Consider the following 22,897-nt stretch of genomic DNA (forward strand, 5'->3'; position numbering starts at 1 on the left):
TCCGGCCGGGCCCCGCCGCCGGCGGGTGGGTTTCCCCCTCCCGCCTCCCGGTGTTTGACAGTCAATCCGGGATCGCTTCTGCCGGTGTAAACGCGGGCCAGGTGGGTTTACGCTGTCTGTCGTGAAAAGTTAAACTTGTTCCGAAACGTGCCCCGGTCTTGCCCTTTCCTGCCCGTGACGAAGGAAGCGTTACCTCACCGGCTGCGGCGAGTTTTAGGACGAGATGTTTTTGGGAGCACCTTGTGGAATCTCTCTCTTTCTCTGTCGTTGCGGCCAGCTCGCCTCCCAGATGGCCAATTCCCTCAACGGCCGGAACCCGCGCAAGGGACGGGATCCTGGGCTTCATTGATGCCATCCAGGATGCTGTTGGGCCCCCCCCAAGCAGGCAGCTGCCGACCGGAGGACTGTCGAGAAGACCTGGAAGCTTATGGACAAAGTGGTGAGTGTCTGCGTGCGTTCGTGGACGCGAGCGGTGAAGAATGGGGCTATTTAAATAGGTACCCATGAGGAAACGGCGTCTTCCTGCAGCTCCCACTGCTGTGCTGACAGTGCCTCGGGAAGTAAGGGGACTGGTGTTTTAGGTTATTTAAGCACCAGTTGTCTTTTTTTTTTTCTTATATGTGGCCTCTGGCTATGTTTTTTTTAATCTTGGTTTGTGGAGGGAAAACAAATGTGTGTTTGCCTTGGGCTATTGTTATTTTCAGATCCTTTAAAATGACTCAAACTTGAAGAGCTGTCCTAACGAAAAGCTGCTTAACTTTGACTTGTAATTACATATTCTGTGTGTTTCGTGTTGGATCACATTGTTAGTCTGCAAACAAGACCTCTGAAGCATGAAACTTCAGTTAAGCTAATAGTCCTGTGAGACATGCTCGTGATGGCAACATAGATATGTTTGTGCTTTTAGGAATGTGCGTGGAGACTGGGGGATGTCACTCTTGTCAGTTTAGTAAACAGATTAGTATGGCACGCCTAACTTTTACGCGTGTGTTCTGCATTTTAATGATTTTTAAGTAGTTAAGTCTTCATTTTGAAACTAGAAATACACTCTACTGAAACTAATTTTTCAGGAAGTGGGGGGATAGACCGTAGATTTTTAGATCTTGCAGTTCTCTGCACCAGCCTGATACATTTTCTTTAGTATTATACAAAATGACAGCTTGCGTGAGGATAGATTAGCTAGGAGAGTTCCTTACCAATGGTAGGAACAGTTTGATTATAACACGGATAACTGTTCAGGAGATGCAAGCACTCTGCTTTGCATGTGAGGTGGTACTTGAGAGCTTCCTCTTGGAACTGCTGGGGAGTGAGAATTACTACCTGTTAGCCTGGGGTCTGTATGGCAAAAGAGTTATGACTTCGTAATTCGGTGATTCTTCATGAATTAGTGTAACTGTTTGCTTTCCCTGTGGCTCTTGTAAATGCAGATATTTTACATTTCTTAAAGTTCATAAGTAGTTATACGGACACGGTGAGGATTATTTCATGTAATATGCCTTGACAAGTGATCATTTCAAAGTATTTGATTGAGTCCTTGTATGCTTTCCTTTTTGATGCTCCAAGAATAGCATCTGTATTTCCATCAGTTTCTGATGATGGTTATAAACTTAAAAACCAGCTGTGATAGAAATTGTTATTATCACAAAGACTTTGTTGACATTTCCATGTTAATGATCAGGATGCTGTAAACAGTGAGCATCTTGTAATAAGAACTGCAAGTATAAATACTTGGAAGCAGGCAGTACTTCCTGTAGAAGGAAGTTTTCAGCTTGGAAACCAGGAATCTGGTTTGTTGTTGAAACCACGTGGGGAATGTACATGTACAGCTTAATTTCCCCATGTCAGGTCATTTGCAAATCTATATGGTAAGGTTGTCCCCTGATTAGTTTGTATGTTCATGGTTACCAGAAAACGTTAACCCTGCTGCTTGGACTTGTGAATTGCTTTTACTCAGCTAGTATAGGATAACTGTATTTGTCACTATTACACTAGAGCATCAGTACAGTCAGTGAGGCCTGTTCTGTAGAAGTCGCTGGAAAGGCTGGACTTTGCGCTGTGCTTTCTTCTTCATTTTACTGGATAAGTGTTCTCAATTTGGATCTTTAATGTACCCTCTTTAAGCTGCTCTCAGTTAATCAAATTTTATTTCCAAATTATATTAAAGTATACCAGACAGTATGATGTCATAGTGTGAGAATGCTGTAGCTTACTGCTTGAGTTTTTAGCATTTGGTACTTATAGTGAAAGGATGTGTTTGAGCAAATTTAATATATTGGCAAACAAATTTAAGTCTCTTAGCCTTATGTGGCAGTAGGCACAGGAAGGTTATTTTCTCCTCTGCCTAGATCAAAACCAGGGATTAAAATCAGATACAGAAACCTGCTCGATTGACTGTTGTTTCAAATCCCATTTCTGGAGTGTGTCCTTTGACTGATTTCTGTGCTGGGTCACTGATCAAATTAATACCTAGTGAAGGTGGTAGGCTCTGCAAAGTCAGTGGGGTGCCACCCATGGTAAGATTGTGGCTTTGAGGCCTATTTTGCTTGTTGTAATAGCAGTCATTATCCTTGTTTATTCTTTAACTATAATAGCTGTGATAACCATCTTTTTGCTGCAATGAGGTAGCTAAAGTTTTCTCCCATTCTGAAGATGTTAGGGAAGGGGAGAATGGGAACAAAGCAAAGCTGTTATCTTGACCAAAGGATGAAAAAAGAGCATGCTTAAAAACTAGGGCCAGAGCTCAATAATTTCTGGTTTACATTTCTTTCTTTCTTTCTTAAAATTGCCATTCTTTACCTTTCTTGCATTTCTTTCTGTAATTTCCTCCTTTGGCAGATGAGATGTTCTGTATGAATTACTTGTTTTCAACAATACGGGATTAACCAATACTACAAATATTCCTCCTCTATAGGAACTATACTATGAGAGTGGTTTTATGGTATGTGTAGAAGTTCTGGCTACTCAGATACCATGCAAACTTCTCTGTGTAGAATTGGTTGTATGTCATGCTTTGGAATTGTTCAGATTTCATGGTAATGTTTGTTTTCTATGGCCTGATGCTTCTTCAGCTGTCAGAATAGGCAGCAGGTTGCAGTTCTGCTTAAGTGTCTTCGGTTTAAAAGTCTGTTACCAGTTTGAAAAAATAAAGGGTTTTGAAAGAGTTCTTCAGCAGGACAGAATGTTGGTAGAGCTCCTGGTTAGAGCCCTGTTTGTAAAAGTTACTCTAGGCAACATACTTGCAGGGAATAATAAAAAAAACCCCAACTTGTTCTGAGTAATCGGTGAATGTGAATTGTTATCTGTCTGTTTATCTTGTATCTGCGTCTGCCTTTTTATACTTTATCCACTGGGATCTGTACTTTTTGAGGTTTATGGGTATGTCTTTTTTTACATGAATTTACAATACCTGAATTATTAAAGGGCCATCAACTGTTAGCATCAGTGTCGTTTCCCTGCTGCTTCTCTCATGGGTAAGCAGTAGCTTTACCATTAAGAAACAAAATTACTTTAATTCCTTCACAATGCAAAGGATGATATTCTTTTTATCGTTTGGAAAGCTAGCCCTGCTTTCTAGTGCTAGCATTATATAAGCAAGTTGACCATATATCTCTGAACTTCTAGCAAGCAAATTACTGTTCTTAAAACATGATGTGTATTATAGAAAGTTAACAAATAACTCTTAAGTCTTCCTTTAAACTATGCATAAATTACATGAGAATTTTTTTTTCCTGAGATTCTAAACCTAATGGTTTTAAAATCTAGAAACTAGCTGTGGATATTTATAATATATATAATATGGATTATTAGAGGATAATGGTTATCTTGAGAACAACTTCGGGAGAGACTGTCTATTATGTAAACATGGGAGTAGTTAAGTTAATTTACTGCTCGGGCTGTTTAGAGTTGGCAGTACTATTGTGCATACTTTACTATTGTGGGTTTCAAGCCGATAAAATTGTGACACATTCTGAGCAGGATTTCTTAAAACATGAATATTTCAGCAACTTCCAATCACTTTTCAGTACTTCTATGCACTGGGCCTGAAAATAATTGTATTTTCTACTGTGAAGATGAACAATATTGTCTAAACTGTTTGGGTGCTCTGTCATGGCCCACCCAGTTGTTTGACTCTACGTAAATGGGGATGGCAGTTTGATTTGCCATTTAATAATTACCTAAGAGCAAATTAGAATGCATCTCCAAAGCTCATACTATTGACTTAGTGAGTACAAGCTGTATTACCTCTGTAACTTACTAATGTGCTTTCCTATAAATTGTTTGTCAGCATCCAAGTTTTCAACAGCATCTAAGTGAGTTTACAGAGCGTGGTAGTTGAAACTATGTGTGTGTTGGTTATTCTGTATAACCCTTTATGTAATTGTTACATTAATGTGCAACCTTCCAAGTTGATTAAATGTCATTGTTCTACAAAGGATCTAGAAAAGACAATCGCCAATCATAACCATGGTATTCTTCAGCGTATTATGTGGTGAAAGTTGATAGGAAGTTTTGTCCTGTATACAGTGTTTGTGGAAAAAGAATAAAAATTTAAACACATGGAAGCTTCTCTTTTTCTAATCAGAAGAAAGTATAAATGACCCTCCAAAGTCAGCTGTCCTTGTGCACATGTAGCATCAGCATTGTTATTGCTTATTCCTGCAGTACGGAAACATATGGCTCAGTTGCAGTGTGGTAGCTGTTGAACAAGCACTTACTATGTTCTCAGATAAGATTGGTGATTGGTCACCTCTACTTAAATTTTGATGAGAAGGCTTCTTTCAGAAAGAAAACCCATCTTTCTGTGGAAAGTAAAATGCATTGCAGTTAAGGTAACATCTGGTGGAAAGAAATACATGATGAAGAAGCATAATGTTCAGATTTCATCCATTTTCCTGATTAGGTCCTCCCTGATTAAGTTCTTCAGAATTCATTTTTGGTAGCATTGTGTGTTGTGGTTTTCTGGTGAATTGTTACAGTATCTTACTGCAGAGCTACCTTTATTCTGTCTGTGGTGTACTTTGACATTTTTTGTACTGCATGGCAGAAGATACTTGTTCAGTAGACGGTTTTGAAGTGTAGTTTTGGAAGTGTGACCACTGGTGCTTTGATTGTTCTAGTCCATTCACTGCAGCTGAAAACAGTGTTTAGCGGATGTCCTACTCATTAGATACTTTTTCTGTTTTAGCTGTGTTACTTTCCTTGTATTGTCTTTGACTACCATCAGGTGTTTAAACAGTTTGTGTTAGGGCTGATATACTTTGCTGGAACAAAGTTCTTTTGTCAAACAAGTTCAGGGCTTTCAACTTTATTGTTTGCTTTAAAAAGTGAATAGAAGATATAATTTTTTGTAAGAAATTAATTTTCTAAATACAGTAGGCATCCATGACTCTATCTGAAGATGCTATGAAATAATGCCTTGTAATTTAAGTCAAATATCTTAAAAAATGTTATGAGTAGTGCTATTTGTTTTGGGGGGGGAGGGGGCACGGAGAGGAGAGGAGGGAAGAGGCGGTTGGGTTTTTTCTCCTTGGGCACTAGAGTAAGCTTGTCTGGAAGTTCCTGAGTTAACTGTTTCAAAATTTGTTTCTGGTGGATGTGGGTAATGCCTTAGTACTTCACAATCAGAATTCCACTCTGTTGTTTCTGTGATTCTGGAGTAAATACTTGGATTTACCCTGAGTGAGGTAATGAAAGGAGTTTAGCTTTGTCTCAGTTTACCTCAATGAGAGAGACATTTCTTACCAACTTGCTGACTGACTGCTTTTCATTTTTTAGATTGGTTGCTTGCTAAATACATACATGCTTACTTCCAGTCATAACAATACACAAATCACCCAGTGATATGATTCATGTCTGCTCCTAAAGTGTTGGTGAGGCTTGTTTTGTAAAGTGCAATATGGAGGTCTTTATTTTTGGTTGTTTTTTTTTTTGTTTTATTTTGTTTTTGTTTTGATTTCTGTTTTCTTTTGAAGAAAGGTATGTGCACCACTTCTGGTGCATTGGTAAATCTTTTGCGTCAGCAGATGCCATTTCTTATTGCTTGCTTTTAATTGTGAACTGCTGTGGTACGTGTCAGGACATCCTGACTCTGGAAACCATATGGTTTACCAGCCATCTCTTTACAATCTTACTTCCTTGTGTACTCTATAAAGTGAAGATAGCCTTGTACTGCTTCACTAGATCACTGACTTGGACTAAGTGTTAGCATTTTTTCAGTGAGAATGTGTAAGACTAATAGAGTTGTACTGTAGAAGAATATGACTTCCTTAAAGGCTTGTTCTGGAGTTGAAGGTTCTAGTAATGTGCTGTATTTATGTCTATAAATTCAGCGGAAGGTGAAGCCTTGTAAACCATGATGACCACAGGATCCTGTTTTGATGTGTGTATTGACTGTATGTAAAGATACTGGACTGAAGAAGACTTTTTAGAACATCTGAAGGAGAAACTAGTTGTTCTTTATAACTGAATGTTCTTTTTGTATAGCTGAATAGACTAACTGTTGAAAATGCACCAATTAGCATAAGCAATTTGCTTTTTCTTGTTGTTTTTTTATTTTTAATGGTATTTCTAATATGTATGAAACCACTTATATTCTGCTTGTTGGCACATCTCATTGAAAAGATGGACTTCAGAAAGAGAATTAATTCTTTGTTCATAAGATTTAAGTTAAGATAAATAAGCAATTCAAAATGATTGCAGCCTTTTCTGCTTGTGGTCTGCTCTCATTGCTGCCTTTTTCCCCTGAATAAATATTTTCTTCTTTTCAGCTGTTTTTAACTTGTGCTTCTTGCTCCAGAAAGTTGTAGTGCCTAATCAGTGATACTGATTTGTGTCATCTGTAGTTGGCTTTGGGAAGAATGTCAACCTTGTTTTGAGTTTTCACTAAATCAGAAATCACTGGTAACCGAAGTTCAGATGAAAAAGGTCTACGTTTTTTATAAAGGTTTTCACTGCTGTCTTTGGGATTCCAGTTCTTCTAACTCTTCTACAAAAAGAAATTCATGTATGTCTCTGCATGGATGATTTTCAGATGTGTCTACACATGTAGAATTCTTTGCTCATGTTTCTGAAATATCCTTAAAGCATTCTGTCAGCTTAACTTCAGCATAACTAAAAGAAAATGTTTAATCACCTTCATAAGTCTCTCTTGTTAGTTCCTTTCTTAATTTTCTCGGGTGACACCAGCATCCTGCCTTCATTCAGGCAACTCAACTTTTAAAAGAGCAGTTCAAGTAATGTCTGAATCTTTCCGATCAATCCATTCACCTAAATCTGTCATCCAGGCCTTGCTATTTTGTATATCAGTAAGTTCAGCTTTGCTTTTCTGACCTTAAAAGAATGCCATCGTATCCAACCTTTATTCTTTGAGAATGCTGCTGCAGCCATCTCCTAACCCATGACTTAGACCATGTTGTCCTTTTTCTTTGTCCTGATAACCTTCTGTTTATCACATGAAATAGAAACAAGTTATTTTCAGTTTCAGAGTCTCTTGCTGTCTTGCTCTTGCAGTTCATGGATTGCAGTTCCAGACTTCATCACCTGATGAAGACATGACCAAACACCTTTAAGCTTTACTTTTTTGTTGTTTCCTTCCAGCTTATTCCTAAATTTAGGAGGAATTCCTTTATAAGCCACTAAATTATTGTAGAGCTTGCCTTGAAACTTTGCTGTTTACATCTAGAAATACTTAACTGCTAACACCCTGAGCCACTCTTTAGCATGTTGAACAGTGTTATGCTCGTGTATTCATATTTGCCTGCATCCATCTGCTGTCTTTTTGTTTCCTACTGAGATTGCAAATTTCTCTGTGGGAAGGACTGTCTGTTCTACAACACATCAGAAGGGTTCCTGATCCCTTAGTTGGTCTAGTAGGTGAAAGAATGGTAGAAATTAGTAAAGTAACAATGGATCAGTGAAATGAGGGGAACTATTGCAAACGTCGTGTTTTAAATACTGTTTTTGAATGGTGCTAACATTTCTATAGTGTTTATGAGTTTGCACTGTTCTGATGGTGCTAGACTTCTTTTTTTAAAACTTGTCAGTGCTTGACTTTTGTCCACTATTCTGTCTCCACTTTTCTAACTATGACCCCAGTTACCTAAATCTAATTGCCTGGTGTGTTTTTGTATGTATGTTTCAGAGGGAAAAACCAGTTATGCGTTTGCTTTGCTGTTTGTAGTGCATGAGGGTCTGTTAGTGGCAACAGTCTTAAGGCAGTGAATTTCTTCATCTGGAAATTGAAGGAGGGGTCAGCAATAGGGATACAGCTTTGAGTTTAGAGAGCTGAATGTTCCAGGATACAAGTTTGTTGTTCCGGCCCCCCACCCCCCGCCGGAAATGCTCAGGACTGCACTTTTTTTGAAGTTGATACATTAGTAAGAATAGGACTCTGCTTTCAGCAGTATTAAGATGTTTTTACAGCCTCGTTAGTCACCTCAAAAGAATGTCAAAGTCACTAATATATAATATGGCAATCTCCAAATGATACCTATAAAACTTTGATACCACATGGACTTAATTTTTTCGTAAGTATTTGCATATGTACCGCTGCGCACACGTGTCTAGAATGTGTCCCTCTGCAGTGTCTTAGCTGAGCATGAATAGCTCAGTGCAATAGCACTCAAAAACTATCCGTTAGTTTTGATCTCTTTTGCTTTCTAGAACAGAACATTATGGACAAACTACCAGAGAATTTAGGTAGTCGGGAGATAATTACTCTAACCTTGTATATGTTCAGGAAACAAGAACAGTACCTTCTTGTTCCAGAAACATTTCCTGTGGAGACTAGATTCAAATAAAGGTGTTCAATTAATTTGAAGCTTATTCCTTTAAGTAATATATATTATTCAATTAATTTTTGTGCCTTTTAGGAACATGATGATTCCAAGTCCATTAAGATGTTATCTTCTGTTATAGCCATGAACTGGAAAACATTGAGTTTATAGTGGTTTGTTTCCTGGTTTATGATATCTGTTTGTGAGTGACTTAATTTCTGTCTGTCATAGCTAATAGCTTTTGAGCCACTGGTGGCATTCAGACCATTTTCATGTGTGTAGACCTCTCAAACTTTAAATTCCTATGGGTTCTAAGAGGTTATGTTGTTGGATAGAGAAAAGAGAGAGACAGCAATGATGAGGTAATTTATAAGCTCAGTTCTTAGTAGACATTTAAGCATCCATAGGGAAGTTCACCTGCAGCAAACACATCTGTATGAAACTACTGCTCTTGGCATTAGTTGCGTACTGTGTTTTGATAATATACTCCTTAGCATATAGTAGGTAGGCAAAGACATTCTTACTTTAAATGCAAAACCCCGAACTATGTAAGTAAGCTTGTTTGCTTTTTATAGATGTGACAGGATTAAGTTAACTTTTACTTCCTTTGACATTAGAGACTATGTTGGGATTTCATGGAATATAAATGAAGTAGGATTTAATTCTTTGTGCCCAGAGGTTAGAGAAGTATGCTTACACCTATTAAGACATCGCATCAGGCTTTCCCCCAACATATTTCTTGTCTTTTACATTCTCTTGTTTTTGGTTATAGGTAAGATTGTGCCAAAACCCAAAGCTTCAACTCAAAAACAGCCCACCTTACATACTTGACATTTTACCTGACACTTATCAACATTTGCGACTTATACTGAGCAAATACGATGACAACCAGAAACTTGCACAACTCAGTGAGAACGAATATTTTAAAATCTACATTGACAGTCTCATGAAAAAATCGAAACGTGCTATAAGACTCTTCAAAGAAGGAAAGGAAAGAATGTACGAGGAGCAATCACAGGACAGGTAAGTGAAATATTTAAATATGAAGTAGATTGTCTGGCCTGTCTGCATTCTTAACATTGTTTGTCTGCAGCCATTGTGTTTTGACATTTTTAATTATTTAAAGAGCAGAAATATTTATTGTTTGGATTCATTGACCCTGCAGGTCAATCAGTAATTTGCTGGATTTGTTACACTGTGTGCTCTTGTCTGTCACTTTATGACCTTTAAAACCAAGTGCATTTCCTTCATAAAACATTCATTTCGTTGTAATTACTTATTCACAGGGCCTTACAATACGTAGTTTTTCCTCTGGCAGAGAGAGACTGACTGTTACTTGGATTCAACTTGACCTCCCTACCCCAGTTCTTAAAACTGTGGGAGCCATGATGGCTATTGACTTAGACCTTTCACAAGTGATGAAATGGAGCAAAACAATACTCACATTTTTGAGATACTGTGTGATGTTAGCATAAGGTGATGATAATGTTAGTTTGGTGCTGCGAAGCCTTTTCAGAAACCTAATGGATTCCTGATTTGCAGTGGTTCAGTTTTAATAACAGGGATTAATGTCTACTTTATGTGTACTCTTGGTGGTGAGTGAAGAGGTTTTTAATATTTGATTTTATTGCCTGATAATTTAAAAATAATATTTCAAGAACTTCTGTGCAAAATCTGCAGTTTTGTTTTGGGAAGGGATACAGCAGTGTTGTGGCAGTTAGCCTCTGCCATGTGTGGTATATCTGTATATCTATTCAAATAGAAGATACAATGCTGTTTCCAGAGTCTTCCCTTTTTAAAGGAGATGGGGGGAATGGGAGATAGAAAGGAAGTGAATGGAGGATTGAATCCCTGCCTCTGTGTCTGCACCTGAGCTCAGAGGCAGGGTTGCAGTATAGTTTTACAGCTGGTGAAACTGTTAGTAGAAGCAGTGAAATGTCTACATTCTTGTAAATGTCACTGCCGTTATGTTTGATTTACACATATGTTCCTTCCAGATCTTCAGCAGTGGTCATAGCTATTCAGTATACCGTGGTAGTCTCCTGCGCTTGATAGGGTGTCTGAAGCTTGCTTAAGGTCTAAGGAATTTTCTTCTAAAGTATGTGAAGACTGTTCAATTTTGAATATACTTGGAGCAATTTGCCTAAGAGGAGCAAAATACGCTGTTTGAACTATTTTAGTGATGAGTAAAGATCTTGATGAATGTCTTTTGTGTTTGAATTCATAAGTATGTAAAGAAACGTTTTTACTGTAGATGCATTCTTACCAGAACCCCTGGACGAATTGTTCAGCACTGAGCCTATGGGTTCTTTTTTAATATCCCATTTGTTTTATGTACAGAAGTCATTGTGTTGCAAAGGAAATAAGAACTTTTTATGGTAAGGGAAATTTGACATAAATGGTTGCATTATGTAAACAGGTTTTATTTTGACTTCCCTATGTTGTATGAAACCCAGATTTTCTTATGGTTTTGCTTACAGTTAGCAATAAATTAAAGCCAGTTCAGTGTCACTTTTTCAAAAACACTGCTATACACTCTGTACAGTCATTCAAACAGTGTCTTAGTAACTGTATCTAGTTGCTAGAGTTGCTTTATTCTTTCCAATTACCCACTTCATTTCCTGCATAAGGGTAACAGTGGTGATAGAAGGATGTCTTTTGAGAAACAAACAGTTTTTGAAGGAGGTGCAGTTAGCATATTTAGTGTCATTTATTTGGGCCATTCTTGTGAGACGATTGGGGAGGAGGGATTTTAAAACAAAACATAGTAACGAAGTGCACTGAATCACAATAACTGCTTTGGGCTCTCTAAATTTGTTTCTGAAGGTGGCAACTATATTATTTTGCCTGACTGAAGGAGTTTGAAGCTTGAGGAAAGGAGTACAATAGAAATGTTTCTCCTGTGCTAAAATTATTAGTTGTGTTTCCTATACAAACAAAAATTCTGACTGTATGTCATAATGCTTAAACAAAAAAAAGTGTAAACATTGTTTCAGCAGTTCATGCTTCATGCCATTGTAAGTTAAAATCTACATCATTGTGACTTCAGTGCACTCTCATTCATCTAATGGTGGTGTTTTATCTGTATGTGTGTCCTAGTTTAAAGTTGAATGAAGGTATACTTGTTTGAGCCCTATGACTAGGTACCCATTTGCTCTGCAGCGCTTCAGTGTACTTAATCATGTTAATTCTTGGTAAGTTAGTAAAAGAAGCTGTTAATGTTTTTAGCTTCTTTGCTTCCAAACATGCCTGCATTAACCTAAGTACATTATTTCTTAGTGTTATAATGCAAACATAGGAGTGTTAATTTAAGTAAGTGTTTTTGATGATGTTTCCAAAATGACTGTCAAATTGAGGTGTAGTCAATTTTAAAAAAAAAAAAAAAAAGGCAAGCCAAAAGCCTCTTGCGTTGACACCTGGCCAGTTTCTGTGGTTTTCAATCTTACATTTCTGTTTTGTTTTCTGTTAGTGTCTCTGTGGTTTCTGGATAAAAGGTCATAATGAAAAAGAGAAACTGGCTGCATTTGGAAGCATTCTGTATGTATAGTTGATTAGTATACTTGTAACCTATTAGTGTTATTAAATAATCTTTTAACTTCTCTAGTGATGGTACTTTTAGGAACCAATGCCAATATAAATATGATTTTATTTGTCTGATGACACCAAAATCATGCTGTTGTGAAGAATTTGTCCTGAATTTTAGTTCTCAAAGATCCGTGGATGAAACAAGATAGTGTGCCAGTCAGATTATGTACAAATGGCTAAATCAAAAGTTTACACTGCGATGGTGTTGCCTTTCTATCCTGTGTTTCACGTCAAACGCGTGGTAGCCGTTTAAGAGTAGTTGGTGCTGTCATTCTGTACTCTCTGGGGTGAGTCTTGCTAAGTGGAGAAAACACAGCTTACAAGTTTGTTTATTGTATATGAATTCCATTTACCTTCTGGGTATGGTGTCTAGTATAAAATTGTTCTCTCTTAGTCCTCTTGCTTCATGAAGTAAGAGATGATGTTCAATACATTCTGTAAACTGTTTTAGATACAGGCTGCACAGAAGTTTTTCTATGTATGAAGTAATTTAAAGATACTTTTTGTAACTTTTAAAATTTTATTAACGAAGGCTTATTAAAATTACTGGTTCAGGTACAACTATCCTTCTTGAAAGGCTTTGTGTGTCTTTGAGGGTCTGGGGTTTTGTTTTGTGGTTTGTTTTGTTTTTCCCATTTGTTGTTTATTGGGAAGTAGACTAAAGCTGGAAGGCATCATTTCTGTGAAGTCCAAACTTCCTTTTGTCTTACTGCATTCCAGAATTATGCATCCAGAAAAAATAAGAACTTTGGAGGCTGGCAGTTTTTAAAGACAAATATGTTAGCCAGGTGTAGAAATCAAGCACATAAGTTACAATAATAAGACCAGAGGAGGAATAAAGTGGCAATGGGGAGATTACGTTTGGATTCATTCAAGATGCTGGACATGGCCTTCAGGGCTAACTCAGCCATTTCTTAGTAATGGAGACAAGTGTGAGCTTTCCTGTGCTTAGCTGTAAGTTGTGTCCTTGGAAGAATATGTCTTGAGGTGGAACTTGTTCATTGTCTGTTTTAATATTGCATGCCTTCTGCTATATGCCCTTTATATGAGGAGAAAAAAAGTATAAAACCAGGGTGTATACTTCTAATACTCTCTTAAATACTGCTTGGTTCAGTCAAAATTAGTTGGCTACTTGTTTTTAAGTGGCATTGCAGAAGTGGAAGAGGAAGATAGGATGGAAGATGGATATTTCTTAAGTAGTGGGCAGTACTGATGAAGATGGCAAGAGAAGAGCTGAGGTGGTTTTGGCGTTGATGTAAAACGGCACCTGTTCCTGTACGGAAAATCTTACTAAATTCTCTTGCGCATCTGGCCATTTGGTGTCTTGATTCAAATTGCATGTTTCTAGATTTTACACCTTGATTAAGCATTTTGTTAGTGCAGAATTCTTACATTCTCCAAGTCTTCTAGGGAGGGATTATACCTATGATTCAAGCGATAGATCAGGTTCTCCTTTGTTACTATTCATGTGGGTTAGTGGGTTTACAAGTATTCCATTTCTCTTCCTTAAGTCCGTGTTGACAACTGAGATCAGGTAAGGTTCTTGAATGAAGTCCCTGAACTGGCACATCAAAGTACACAGCATTCTCGGTAGAGACCTTTCTACTGCTGAAATGTCTAGCCCATTCCCTCCTTTTTCTGAAAGTACAGACTTGATGAGAAGTTGCAAGGGTAAGCGTCAGGATGGACTTCAGTTTTGTCAGCTGCGATGCAGTAACAGCCATTTGTGTACTTATGTGGTGAGACGTAGCTTACCCTACTTCTTTGAATCACTTCATCTTGTACCACAACCTGCTGTTCTATTTACAGGAAGTTAGGAAGTTTATAACTTAGCTAGCCTTGTAACTTGTTCATGTGTCTCCAGACAGAGGAGATGTTGTTGTTTGAGAGAAGGATCAGGAAGAGTATATTTTTAATACAGGATGATTTTATTTGGACAAGTCAGGATTGTTTTGGCTGATGGTTTTCTTGCTTGACAAATAGAACCTTCAGATTCAGAAAAAGATGTTAATTGCTCTTTTCATAGAGCCAGTTTTGGCTATTGGTTAACATCACATAGATAACTCGGTAATTGTCAGATAGTAAGGATGACAGCCTTCATTTGAAGTTGTGAGCTTGTGGTGAAAGTTATTGGCTGCTTAGAATCTTGTGATTTGTCCCATTTTTCCAAGCGTGTTAGGTTTTGGTCTTCAGTAAATTCTGAGCTGAACAGTTAGGCTCTACATACCATCAATCTGTTGTCTGACATGATCTGTAAACCCCTACACTTAAGCTATGCCAACAAGTTTTAGAAGTCAAATATATTGACTGTTTCTAATCTTGCTGAAGTTGAGGCAAAGGAATCTAGTATTTGTCCTTTCCTCTCTTATATTTATTTACCTGTATTTTTAGATGGTTCCTTCACTAGGTTTTTAGGAAAAGAAGCCACCTTACTCTGCTTGAAAGGCTTCTGGAGTGTTGACTCATTGCTTGAACTCCGGTGCTGTCCCTAGAGAAAAGAGGATACTTGCTTTTTCAATGTATAACCTATAATACAGTAATTGGGAGTGGAACTTGGTTACAATAAATAGCCTCTGATAAAGAGGCTTCTTCTGAGAAAAAGAGTGCATGATTGATTGGATGGGGTTTCATGGGAGAAGGAAATGCAATGAGAGTTTTGTTTTTTTGTGGGTCATTTTTGGTTTTTTTTGTTTTGTTTTTGTTTTTTAAGCTTTTATGTTATGGTGAGAATTTTCACCCTCTTCTCACCTCCCTGTTCCTTAGAGGTGATGTAAAACCAGATGTGAGCCAAAACAGCTTCAAGTAACCCTTTGGTGTACCTGAACCACATGAGTAATTGAGCTTCAGTGCAAATTTCGTGAAGCACAAGCCATTTGCTATTTTTGGTTCTAGTCTAAATTAAACAAGGAATGTTACACAAACACACCTTTCAGACAAAGAGACTCTTGTTGCAGAGGGCAGGTGAGAACATGTGGAGCTTACAAATGGTAGGGCAGTGTTATGACAGCTTGTTCTCAACATAAATGCAAACAGGCTCTGTAACTGCAGTTGTTGTAAGGCAATATTTAAGTTTTTAGACGTTTTTGATTACGTTCACTACTTGGGAGAGGGTATTACCAAATGAGAACAAAGGAAGTATTAGTACCAAAATAACTTAAAGGTAACTACTTATTCATATTGTGGAGGAAGACAAAGGATTTTAAAATGACAGAAGATCCTAAATGAAAAAATAATGGTTTGTGAAATGTTATAATTGATTTAGATGCTTGATTCATATCTAGTTGGGTAGAAGAGGGGTTATATGTGCACTTCGTTTGTCTTCTACTTTTTACTGTGGTATACAATCAGGCAGCGTTTTCTGTGTTAGTGCAAGGTCTATTTCAAACATTTTCTTACAAGTGATGTGGTGTTGACAGTCAAATCTGAGCAGAGTTCAACTGGTTTTGATAGGATATACACAGTCTGGTCTCTTTCTTTTTGTACTTTGTATAATCATTTACACCTGTGAAAGGTGTATATGATAAAGTTGCCATTTTAAGATGCTGTAACATTTATACCCACTTTGTGCAAGTGTGAAAGCTCTCAAAAAGCACAGTGAGAGGAATCAGTCCTGCAGACTTTCCATGTATTATGTATTAATTTCCTTTGTGATAAACCTAATGACAGTTCTACTGCTGGGATTGTACAATATGAGTAATGCAGTGTCTGTACTGACATAGTTTTCTACATTGTTCCATTTCAGCTTTAGAAGGCAGTATAGGATGACAAAATGAGCTGGGCAAAGTAGGTGGTTGTCTGAAAATACAGTACTCTTGGTCAGAGAGGTCTGGAAATACTCCACCTGATTTGGCAGTGAGGATACCAGTACCCATTTCTGCTTTATAACAGTTGAGGTTCTCACATCCCTTCACCATACTTGTCTGCATGGTCTCTACAGGGAACAGCTGTGCTTGTAGAGGCAGGCCATGGTTGCCAACTATAAATAGAGCTATGTTCTTAGGTATGATAAAGCCCAGCTGATCAGATCAAGATAGCAACTTAAGGATCTTCTTGAAGAACAGACAGCACTGACGCCTGAATTTACGGTGTAGAAGGGAAAGCTCCTGTAATGGTCCTGAAGGGATGTTTCATCATTCACTTTGGAATGCGTGGTTGCTTTTTAGAAAATTTGGTCTTTGCTTTTCTATGTCAGAAGTATTCTATATTCAGTGATTAGGTATGTGTTTTAGGATGCCTTCAACACTAGCTTTTGTGATGGTAGCTACTTACCACGCAGGAAACACAGAGAAAGCTTTTAGAAGAAAGTATCCATTGTTATGAAATGTATGTCTAAATATATAAGCATATCTAATTTTAATTTCAGGTTATAAAAGTAAATGGTTTCCTTTCCCTAATGATCTATGGCATTGGTTTCCACTGAAAATTAGAAACATAAAAGAATAAAAATCTGCTTTTATTCTATAAAGAAATGAAAAGCAAGTTGGGAATAATCACTTTCAAGTGGTACACTTGCTGTTTAGTTAATAGAAGGTCTTTTGCCTGTCTTTGAAAGTAAAGTAAAGCCAGTTTATAAAAACAGACGTGCTGTAGTGATAATCCTTTTATCCAAAGAATGCTTGGATCAAAAATCAGGCTAGAAGACATATGTGCTATGTATCTAAAGCTATAGTAAAGAAAGTTTCACTAACCTGTACATAGTAGGAAATAACCTTAATCTGAAAAGGGGTGAAATTACATGTTTTGATTAACACAGTTGAAGTTTGGCTGAGTTCAGAACAAGAGAGAAAGAATGAGATACTGATGGAGAAGATGGTGGGTGGAACTATCCAGTTCCATTCATTAAAATGTAAAGTGCAAGAGAGAGTACTTTGATAATTTAATGAAATTCTTAAAATTTCGTGATCATTTGACATAAATAAGTTTATCTTCTTACTATTGTGTTCTTTGCTTCAATGTTAATAAAGTGAATTTACTTGAGTCATCTTAAAAATGGCACAAAAGAGTTAGTATAATTATTTAGTAAGTTGCATACTGAGTACCTTTCATGGTTGTGCTTTTTTTTATCAGTGGCTGCACATTCTCAAGGTAACTTTGTCTTTGCAGATTATACAGTAATACTGTGCATACTCTAGACTGAAGCAAAGCTTTAATATTGTTAATTGATATTGGAGGAACAAGGATTTTTAGTTTATAAAGTAGGTTTGCTGTTCTCTGCACACAACAGTTTTGCTATTGGTAAGATCACTATGTTGGCATGTTTCCTATTTTAGATTGAACAGCTCCAAATGATTTAACAGTATGTTCCCTGAGAGCCAGCTTAGGAATATCATTTGTTTGATTTGAAAGAAAATGTGTTATTTATATAAAAGACTATGCAATGAATGCAACTATTAAAAAAAAAATAAATAAATCCAAACAAACAGGAGAAATATCACACAGAAAGGACCAACAGTAAATTGTGTCTGAAAAGTGCATCTTAACACAACAGAAATGGAAAAAGAAATTAGTAAGTGATCTTATATGAGGATTTAAACTTCCTGAGAAAGCAGCCAGGTGACTGTCATCAGTATCTCGTTTGTAATGTAGATGACTAATACATTTTGAATTCTTCCGAGTGCAACCAAGATAGAACTAAAGGATTTATTATTGGAATGTTTTTGTATTTGTCTCTAGCATATGATAAAACATTGTGTGTTTTCACCATAGTTTGGTCAGATTTCAAATCATAATTATAGAGCTATCCTGTTTTGTAATGGAAGATCTTAACCATAATCTGTTTATTACTGAATCCTTTACATTGTGTGAAGTGAAATACATATTGAAGAATGTATTCACATTATACTTGCAAAGATCTTGAGAGACCAGAAAACTGGTGAACAAATAATTAATTGTTCATTCATATCAGTAATATTTGGTCACAATAATTATGACTTCACTGTTTTTCTGGTATGTCTGATGTAAAGGTAGACATAACTGTATTTCTTCCTAATGGGATATAGCACGATAAACTAAAGGGAAACATAGAAGTAGCAGATATGTAAGAAACAAACATTTCTGGGATATATGATGAAAGATTATAATCAGTGGTAGCATGTTGATTGAGCTAAATTGAATTTCTCTGTGGGTAAGGTTGTTGTGGTCTCTCTATAAGAGGATCTCTTATAAGGGGACTTTCATTTTTTATTCTTGAATTGTTATACACCACAGATGCAATTTCAGCATAATATCTGATGCATTGTATATATCAGGAGTCCATTGGGAACCTGCACAGCCCACCTGAGGAGTTAGTCTTTTATTGTTACTAGCTGATCTTTGGCAAGCTCTGTGAATGTATAGTGAGAAAAAAAGCCTGGAAAAGTAATTAAATCTAATTACTTTTTTCTCTGTTTGATACCATTGTGGGAGAGTTCACAAAATGTTGTGCTTTTCCCCAAGATAAAATAGTGAAACTATATTGAGAATTGAAGCAACAGTAAATAGGAAAATGATTCCTATCTTCTGTAACAAAAAATGCATGCTAAGATTACCTTACCTATTCCACAATTCTTACATGAAGCTGTCACTAGTAATAGTTAGAGCATTAATTAGTTCTGTGATACTGAACAGATGTGTATATAGAAATAAAATCCACAACCATATCTCGTTTTAAATATTAGCCCCAGTTTTGCATCTACCTTGCATAATGTAAATATGTCTCCTGACAGGGAGGAATACTGAATAATAAGCTGTGGAGGTCTTATCAGCTCCTGATTAATTGCTATCTGTCTGTCTCTTGAGCTCAAACCCGAAGTATTGCACAGTGTCTGTTTATATTGATATGACTGAGTGGAGAATATCTAGATTCTCTCAGAAAGTGCTTGGCATATGGCAGGATCGGATTAGACCCTGGGTAGTGGTGGCAGAAAGAAAAGGACCCATGGGCTTGCTTTTAAGTGAGTAAAATAAGTCTCTCTTCCAGAGCCTGCTTAGTTATATCTGGGGCCCAGCGTTCACTTTTTTCCTAGTATCTGTTGACTAACTTGGTCAAAGAACTGAAACCTACATACTTACTAGAAAATCTGTGATCACTCCCTAGCTTGCATAAAGGATTATTCTGTAACAAATTCTAGTTTTGCTTACACTAAGAATAAAGAAACACTTTAATAAGCTTAATTTGTTTCTTAATTTTTTGTGTGCCAGCCCTTAGCGATATCCTAAAGGGTTTTGCTAACATCTTTATTTGTCCTGAAAAAAACCCCAAACACCTTCGCTAGATCTATATTAGAAATACTCTTGCCTTTTTAAGAGGAGATAAGTTCATTTCTTAGTTATTGCTTTTAAAATAGGACATTTTAGGCAGTACTGTATTGTTTAAAAAATGACTGCATGAGAAAAAATTTGCCTCTTGTTACAAGTTAAAGGGCATTAATGCAAGACAGACAAACTTATTACCATCTGTTTTCAAACTGTTCCAATGGAAAATGGTCCTTAGCCAACAGAATATTCTGTGAACTCATCTCAGAGTTGATTCTGAGTCATGAATGTCTGTCATGAGAAGTATGAAATGCAGGGTCAGTAATAAAACATTATCTTAGGTCATACCTAAGAACATTTTTAAGCACAATGTTTAATTTTTTTTAAAAGGAGTTGTTAATTAGTGAGGCCTTACAGGCGTATATCCAAGAGCAGACCTTTAATTCTAACTACTCTCTAGTGGGAGAGTGTGTAAAGATGAAGAGAAACACCTTCAGATTTTTTTCATGTCAACATTTTAAACAGTTTATGGGGCTACAGAGGATTAGTCATTATGTAACTTTTAAAAATGAAATGATTCTATTAGTAGATTACTTTATTTACAGTGTAATATAAAACTCCCTGTGTACCAGTCTTATTTTTGGAGAATGCTTAGTTTTGACAGAAGAAAAATCAACAATTTCTTTAACTGAAAGTTATATGTTTCAGCAAATATGGTACGTAAGCCTTCCATTGGTACACGTAGAGTAGAGCTATGTAAGTTGTTTTTAATATTCTATAAATGTCATGCATGTTTAAGGATGATATAATGCAACAAGTAGAGCCTGGAAACATTTCTGTTTGTTGTTGTTCACATATACAGTGTGTTGTGAAAATTCTGAAGTGGAGGTTGATGTCACAAACCTGGAACCTGTGTTCCAAATATTGTTTGTCATTAAAAATGATGGCAGTATCTGTTAAGAACATCTGCTCGCCCAATATACCAGCAATAAAGGAGACATCTATGTTATAACATAGCTTGTTGTTATTTCCAAGTATTTGTTTTTAAAATAGGAAGAAACCCGTAGTGTTTTTTCATGAAATATTGTCCTAACTTTCAGCTCTAAAACACTAAAATATGAAAAGTACATATTCAGTTGCTAGGTAATCTTGATAATGCCAACTGGGTGGGTCATAATTAATGGGCTGTATTGGTATTTGTGTTAGAACAGAGACTTTGGACACCTATGCTTTATTTCTAGTTAGGTTACTTTTTACTGGTTACTTCAGTCATTGTAGGTCACTTACATCAAAGTATTATGCCATTTAATTCACAGCACTTTCAGGTTTTCTTAAAATAAAGAGTAGTATTTAGGGTTTTATGCTTGTTGACTATAGTGGCAGAGTAATGGTGGATGACAGGAGCGCTGATAAAGGCTTGTGTCTGTTCTAACTTCGTATGAATTTTTAATCCACTTCATAACTGCATCTTACTGACAGCTCATTCCCAGTGGCCAATGCTTCAGTGTTTTTACAACTTAATGATACATGTTCTGTGCTGCAGTTGGGAAAATAAAGAAAATGTGGCATATATAGCCAATTTTTTTTTGTATAGCTGAGGAAGTCGTATGTCAGCAGGCTGAAATTCTCTCCCCCTATACTTTTTCTAAATGGACTTCTTCAGGGTAGCAGGCTGGATGACTATATTGCATTATTTTGTTCAGAACTCTGCATATCCTTTTTACTACCTTAATTCATAGCTGTAGCAAATACACAAAGATTCAAAGCAAAAGAGAGTACGTAACATCCTGTTCATGTGTTTCCTTTTACTGTTAATCCCCATAATTAATGCCCTATGAGGAATGGGGCTTTAATCACTTACAGAGCACAGTAATGTAAAAAGACACTGCTCATCTGGGAGGTGTTCAGCAGTTTGGTTCACTGGTGACCCAGTTGGTATGCAGCTGTCCTCCAGTCTATGCATATGTGGTTTCATTAACTACACGCATATCTGTCTGACAGGCTGGTAGTGATCGTCTAAAAGGAACCTTGCCTTATGAAATTGTCGAAGTGCCACTGAGAGAGTTGTTTGTTTTCTCTCATTTTTCCACTTTCATTGGGAGGGAGAAGAAAAATGGGGGAGGGAGGCTGTTCTGTGAGGGTGAGGATCAAGGGTCCCAGCAGTCACTTTGAAATGATCTCTAATGAAGCCCAGCACCAGGAAGAGACATGTTTGAACACCACACAGCAGTTTTTTAGTTGCTTAAAGGAAGTGTCCATACGAAATGCTCTTCTGAAAGGGTTTTTAAGAGTTTTCATTTGTTTGTGCTCTGTGAATTCAGTGTTACTTAATGCTAAACTGTAATGGGCAACATAAACATAGTTTGTAAGAACATTAAAATATATTTTTAAATGGACTTAAAGGACGGACGGTTGGATATTTGTTTTAAAAATCAGTCCTTTATCAAATCTGTGATTTCAGGGAATGCAGTTTGTTATTGGAGTGGATGACTGAAAGGAGTTTTGATATAAATAACTTTCTTGAAACTATAAGCCCAACCCACCCAGCTACTAGAAAGGTGATAGCTGGGGAAGAGATGAATGGCTAAAATATTAGATAAATAAATTAGCTTATGTTTACTCAACATAAACAAAGCAACAAAAGGGCAATGTCCACCTCCTAATATATGTCATTACATGGTAAAAGTATCTAGTGGCTAAATCCTTCCAATATAATGGAACAGAAGAATTGTATCTATTACAGCAGTTTGAGGCTGAATTTATGAACAGCTGTTAGGAAAAAAAGAAGTGTAAATGCACTATTCCTTTGTTTATTTGCACTTCTTTTTCAGGTAGTCCTCTACTCGGCAGCAAGTCTTTCCAAGGCAATCTTTTCCTTGGGCCATTATTTGTTCACACTTGTTTTAAGCCTGTTGGGGAGTTCTGACTGCCTTATGCTTGATGTGCATAAATAAGCTGGGCAGGGGACGATGACAAGTAAGCCTTACAGTGAAATCAACTGAGAGCTGTGAAGATGTTGTTTGAGTTGAGGGTATCCATGGAGGTGGTAATTAAGGTACCTGTCATATCCTTCTGTATCCTTGTGGAACACCAGTTCCATAAATGCCAGCCATTTGCTGTATAAACAGGAGGCAGAATATTCATCACTGGAACCTTGTGTATGGGTTAGAGTTGCCAAGAGAAGAAAAAAATTTCTTAAAGGACATGTCATGTCATGCTTTACCCTGTACATTTATGCCTGGAAGCTCTTACAGCTTTCCTGTGTGGTGGCTTTCTTGCTTGTTTTTGTTTTTAAAAGCTTAGCT

The 22,897-nt window shown here is 36.9% G+C and overlaps 1 protein-coding gene across 1 annotated transcript in view; it reads left to right on the top strand.

Annotated features, from left to right (window-relative positions):
* Positions 1-277: 277 nt before the first annotated feature.
* The window catches only part of CBLB (Cbl proto-oncogene B), a 133,580-nt gene continuing 110,960 nt past the window's right edge, over positions 278-22,897 (top strand). Inside the window, 4 exon segments of the mRNA XM_069785581.1 lie at positions 278-331; positions 333-371; positions 374-439; positions 9,547-9,797. Coding sequence (XP_069641682.1) covers positions 290-331; positions 333-371; positions 374-439; positions 9,547-9,797 — 398 coding nt within the window. The 5' untranslated portion in view covers positions 278-289.

Source organism: Haliaeetus albicilla, chromosome 6 (assembly GCF_947461875.1).
Source record: "Haliaeetus albicilla chromosome 6, bHalAlb1.1, whole genome shotgun sequence".
Taxonomy (NCBI): domain Eukaryota; kingdom Metazoa; phylum Chordata; class Aves; order Accipitriformes; family Accipitridae; genus Haliaeetus; species Haliaeetus albicilla.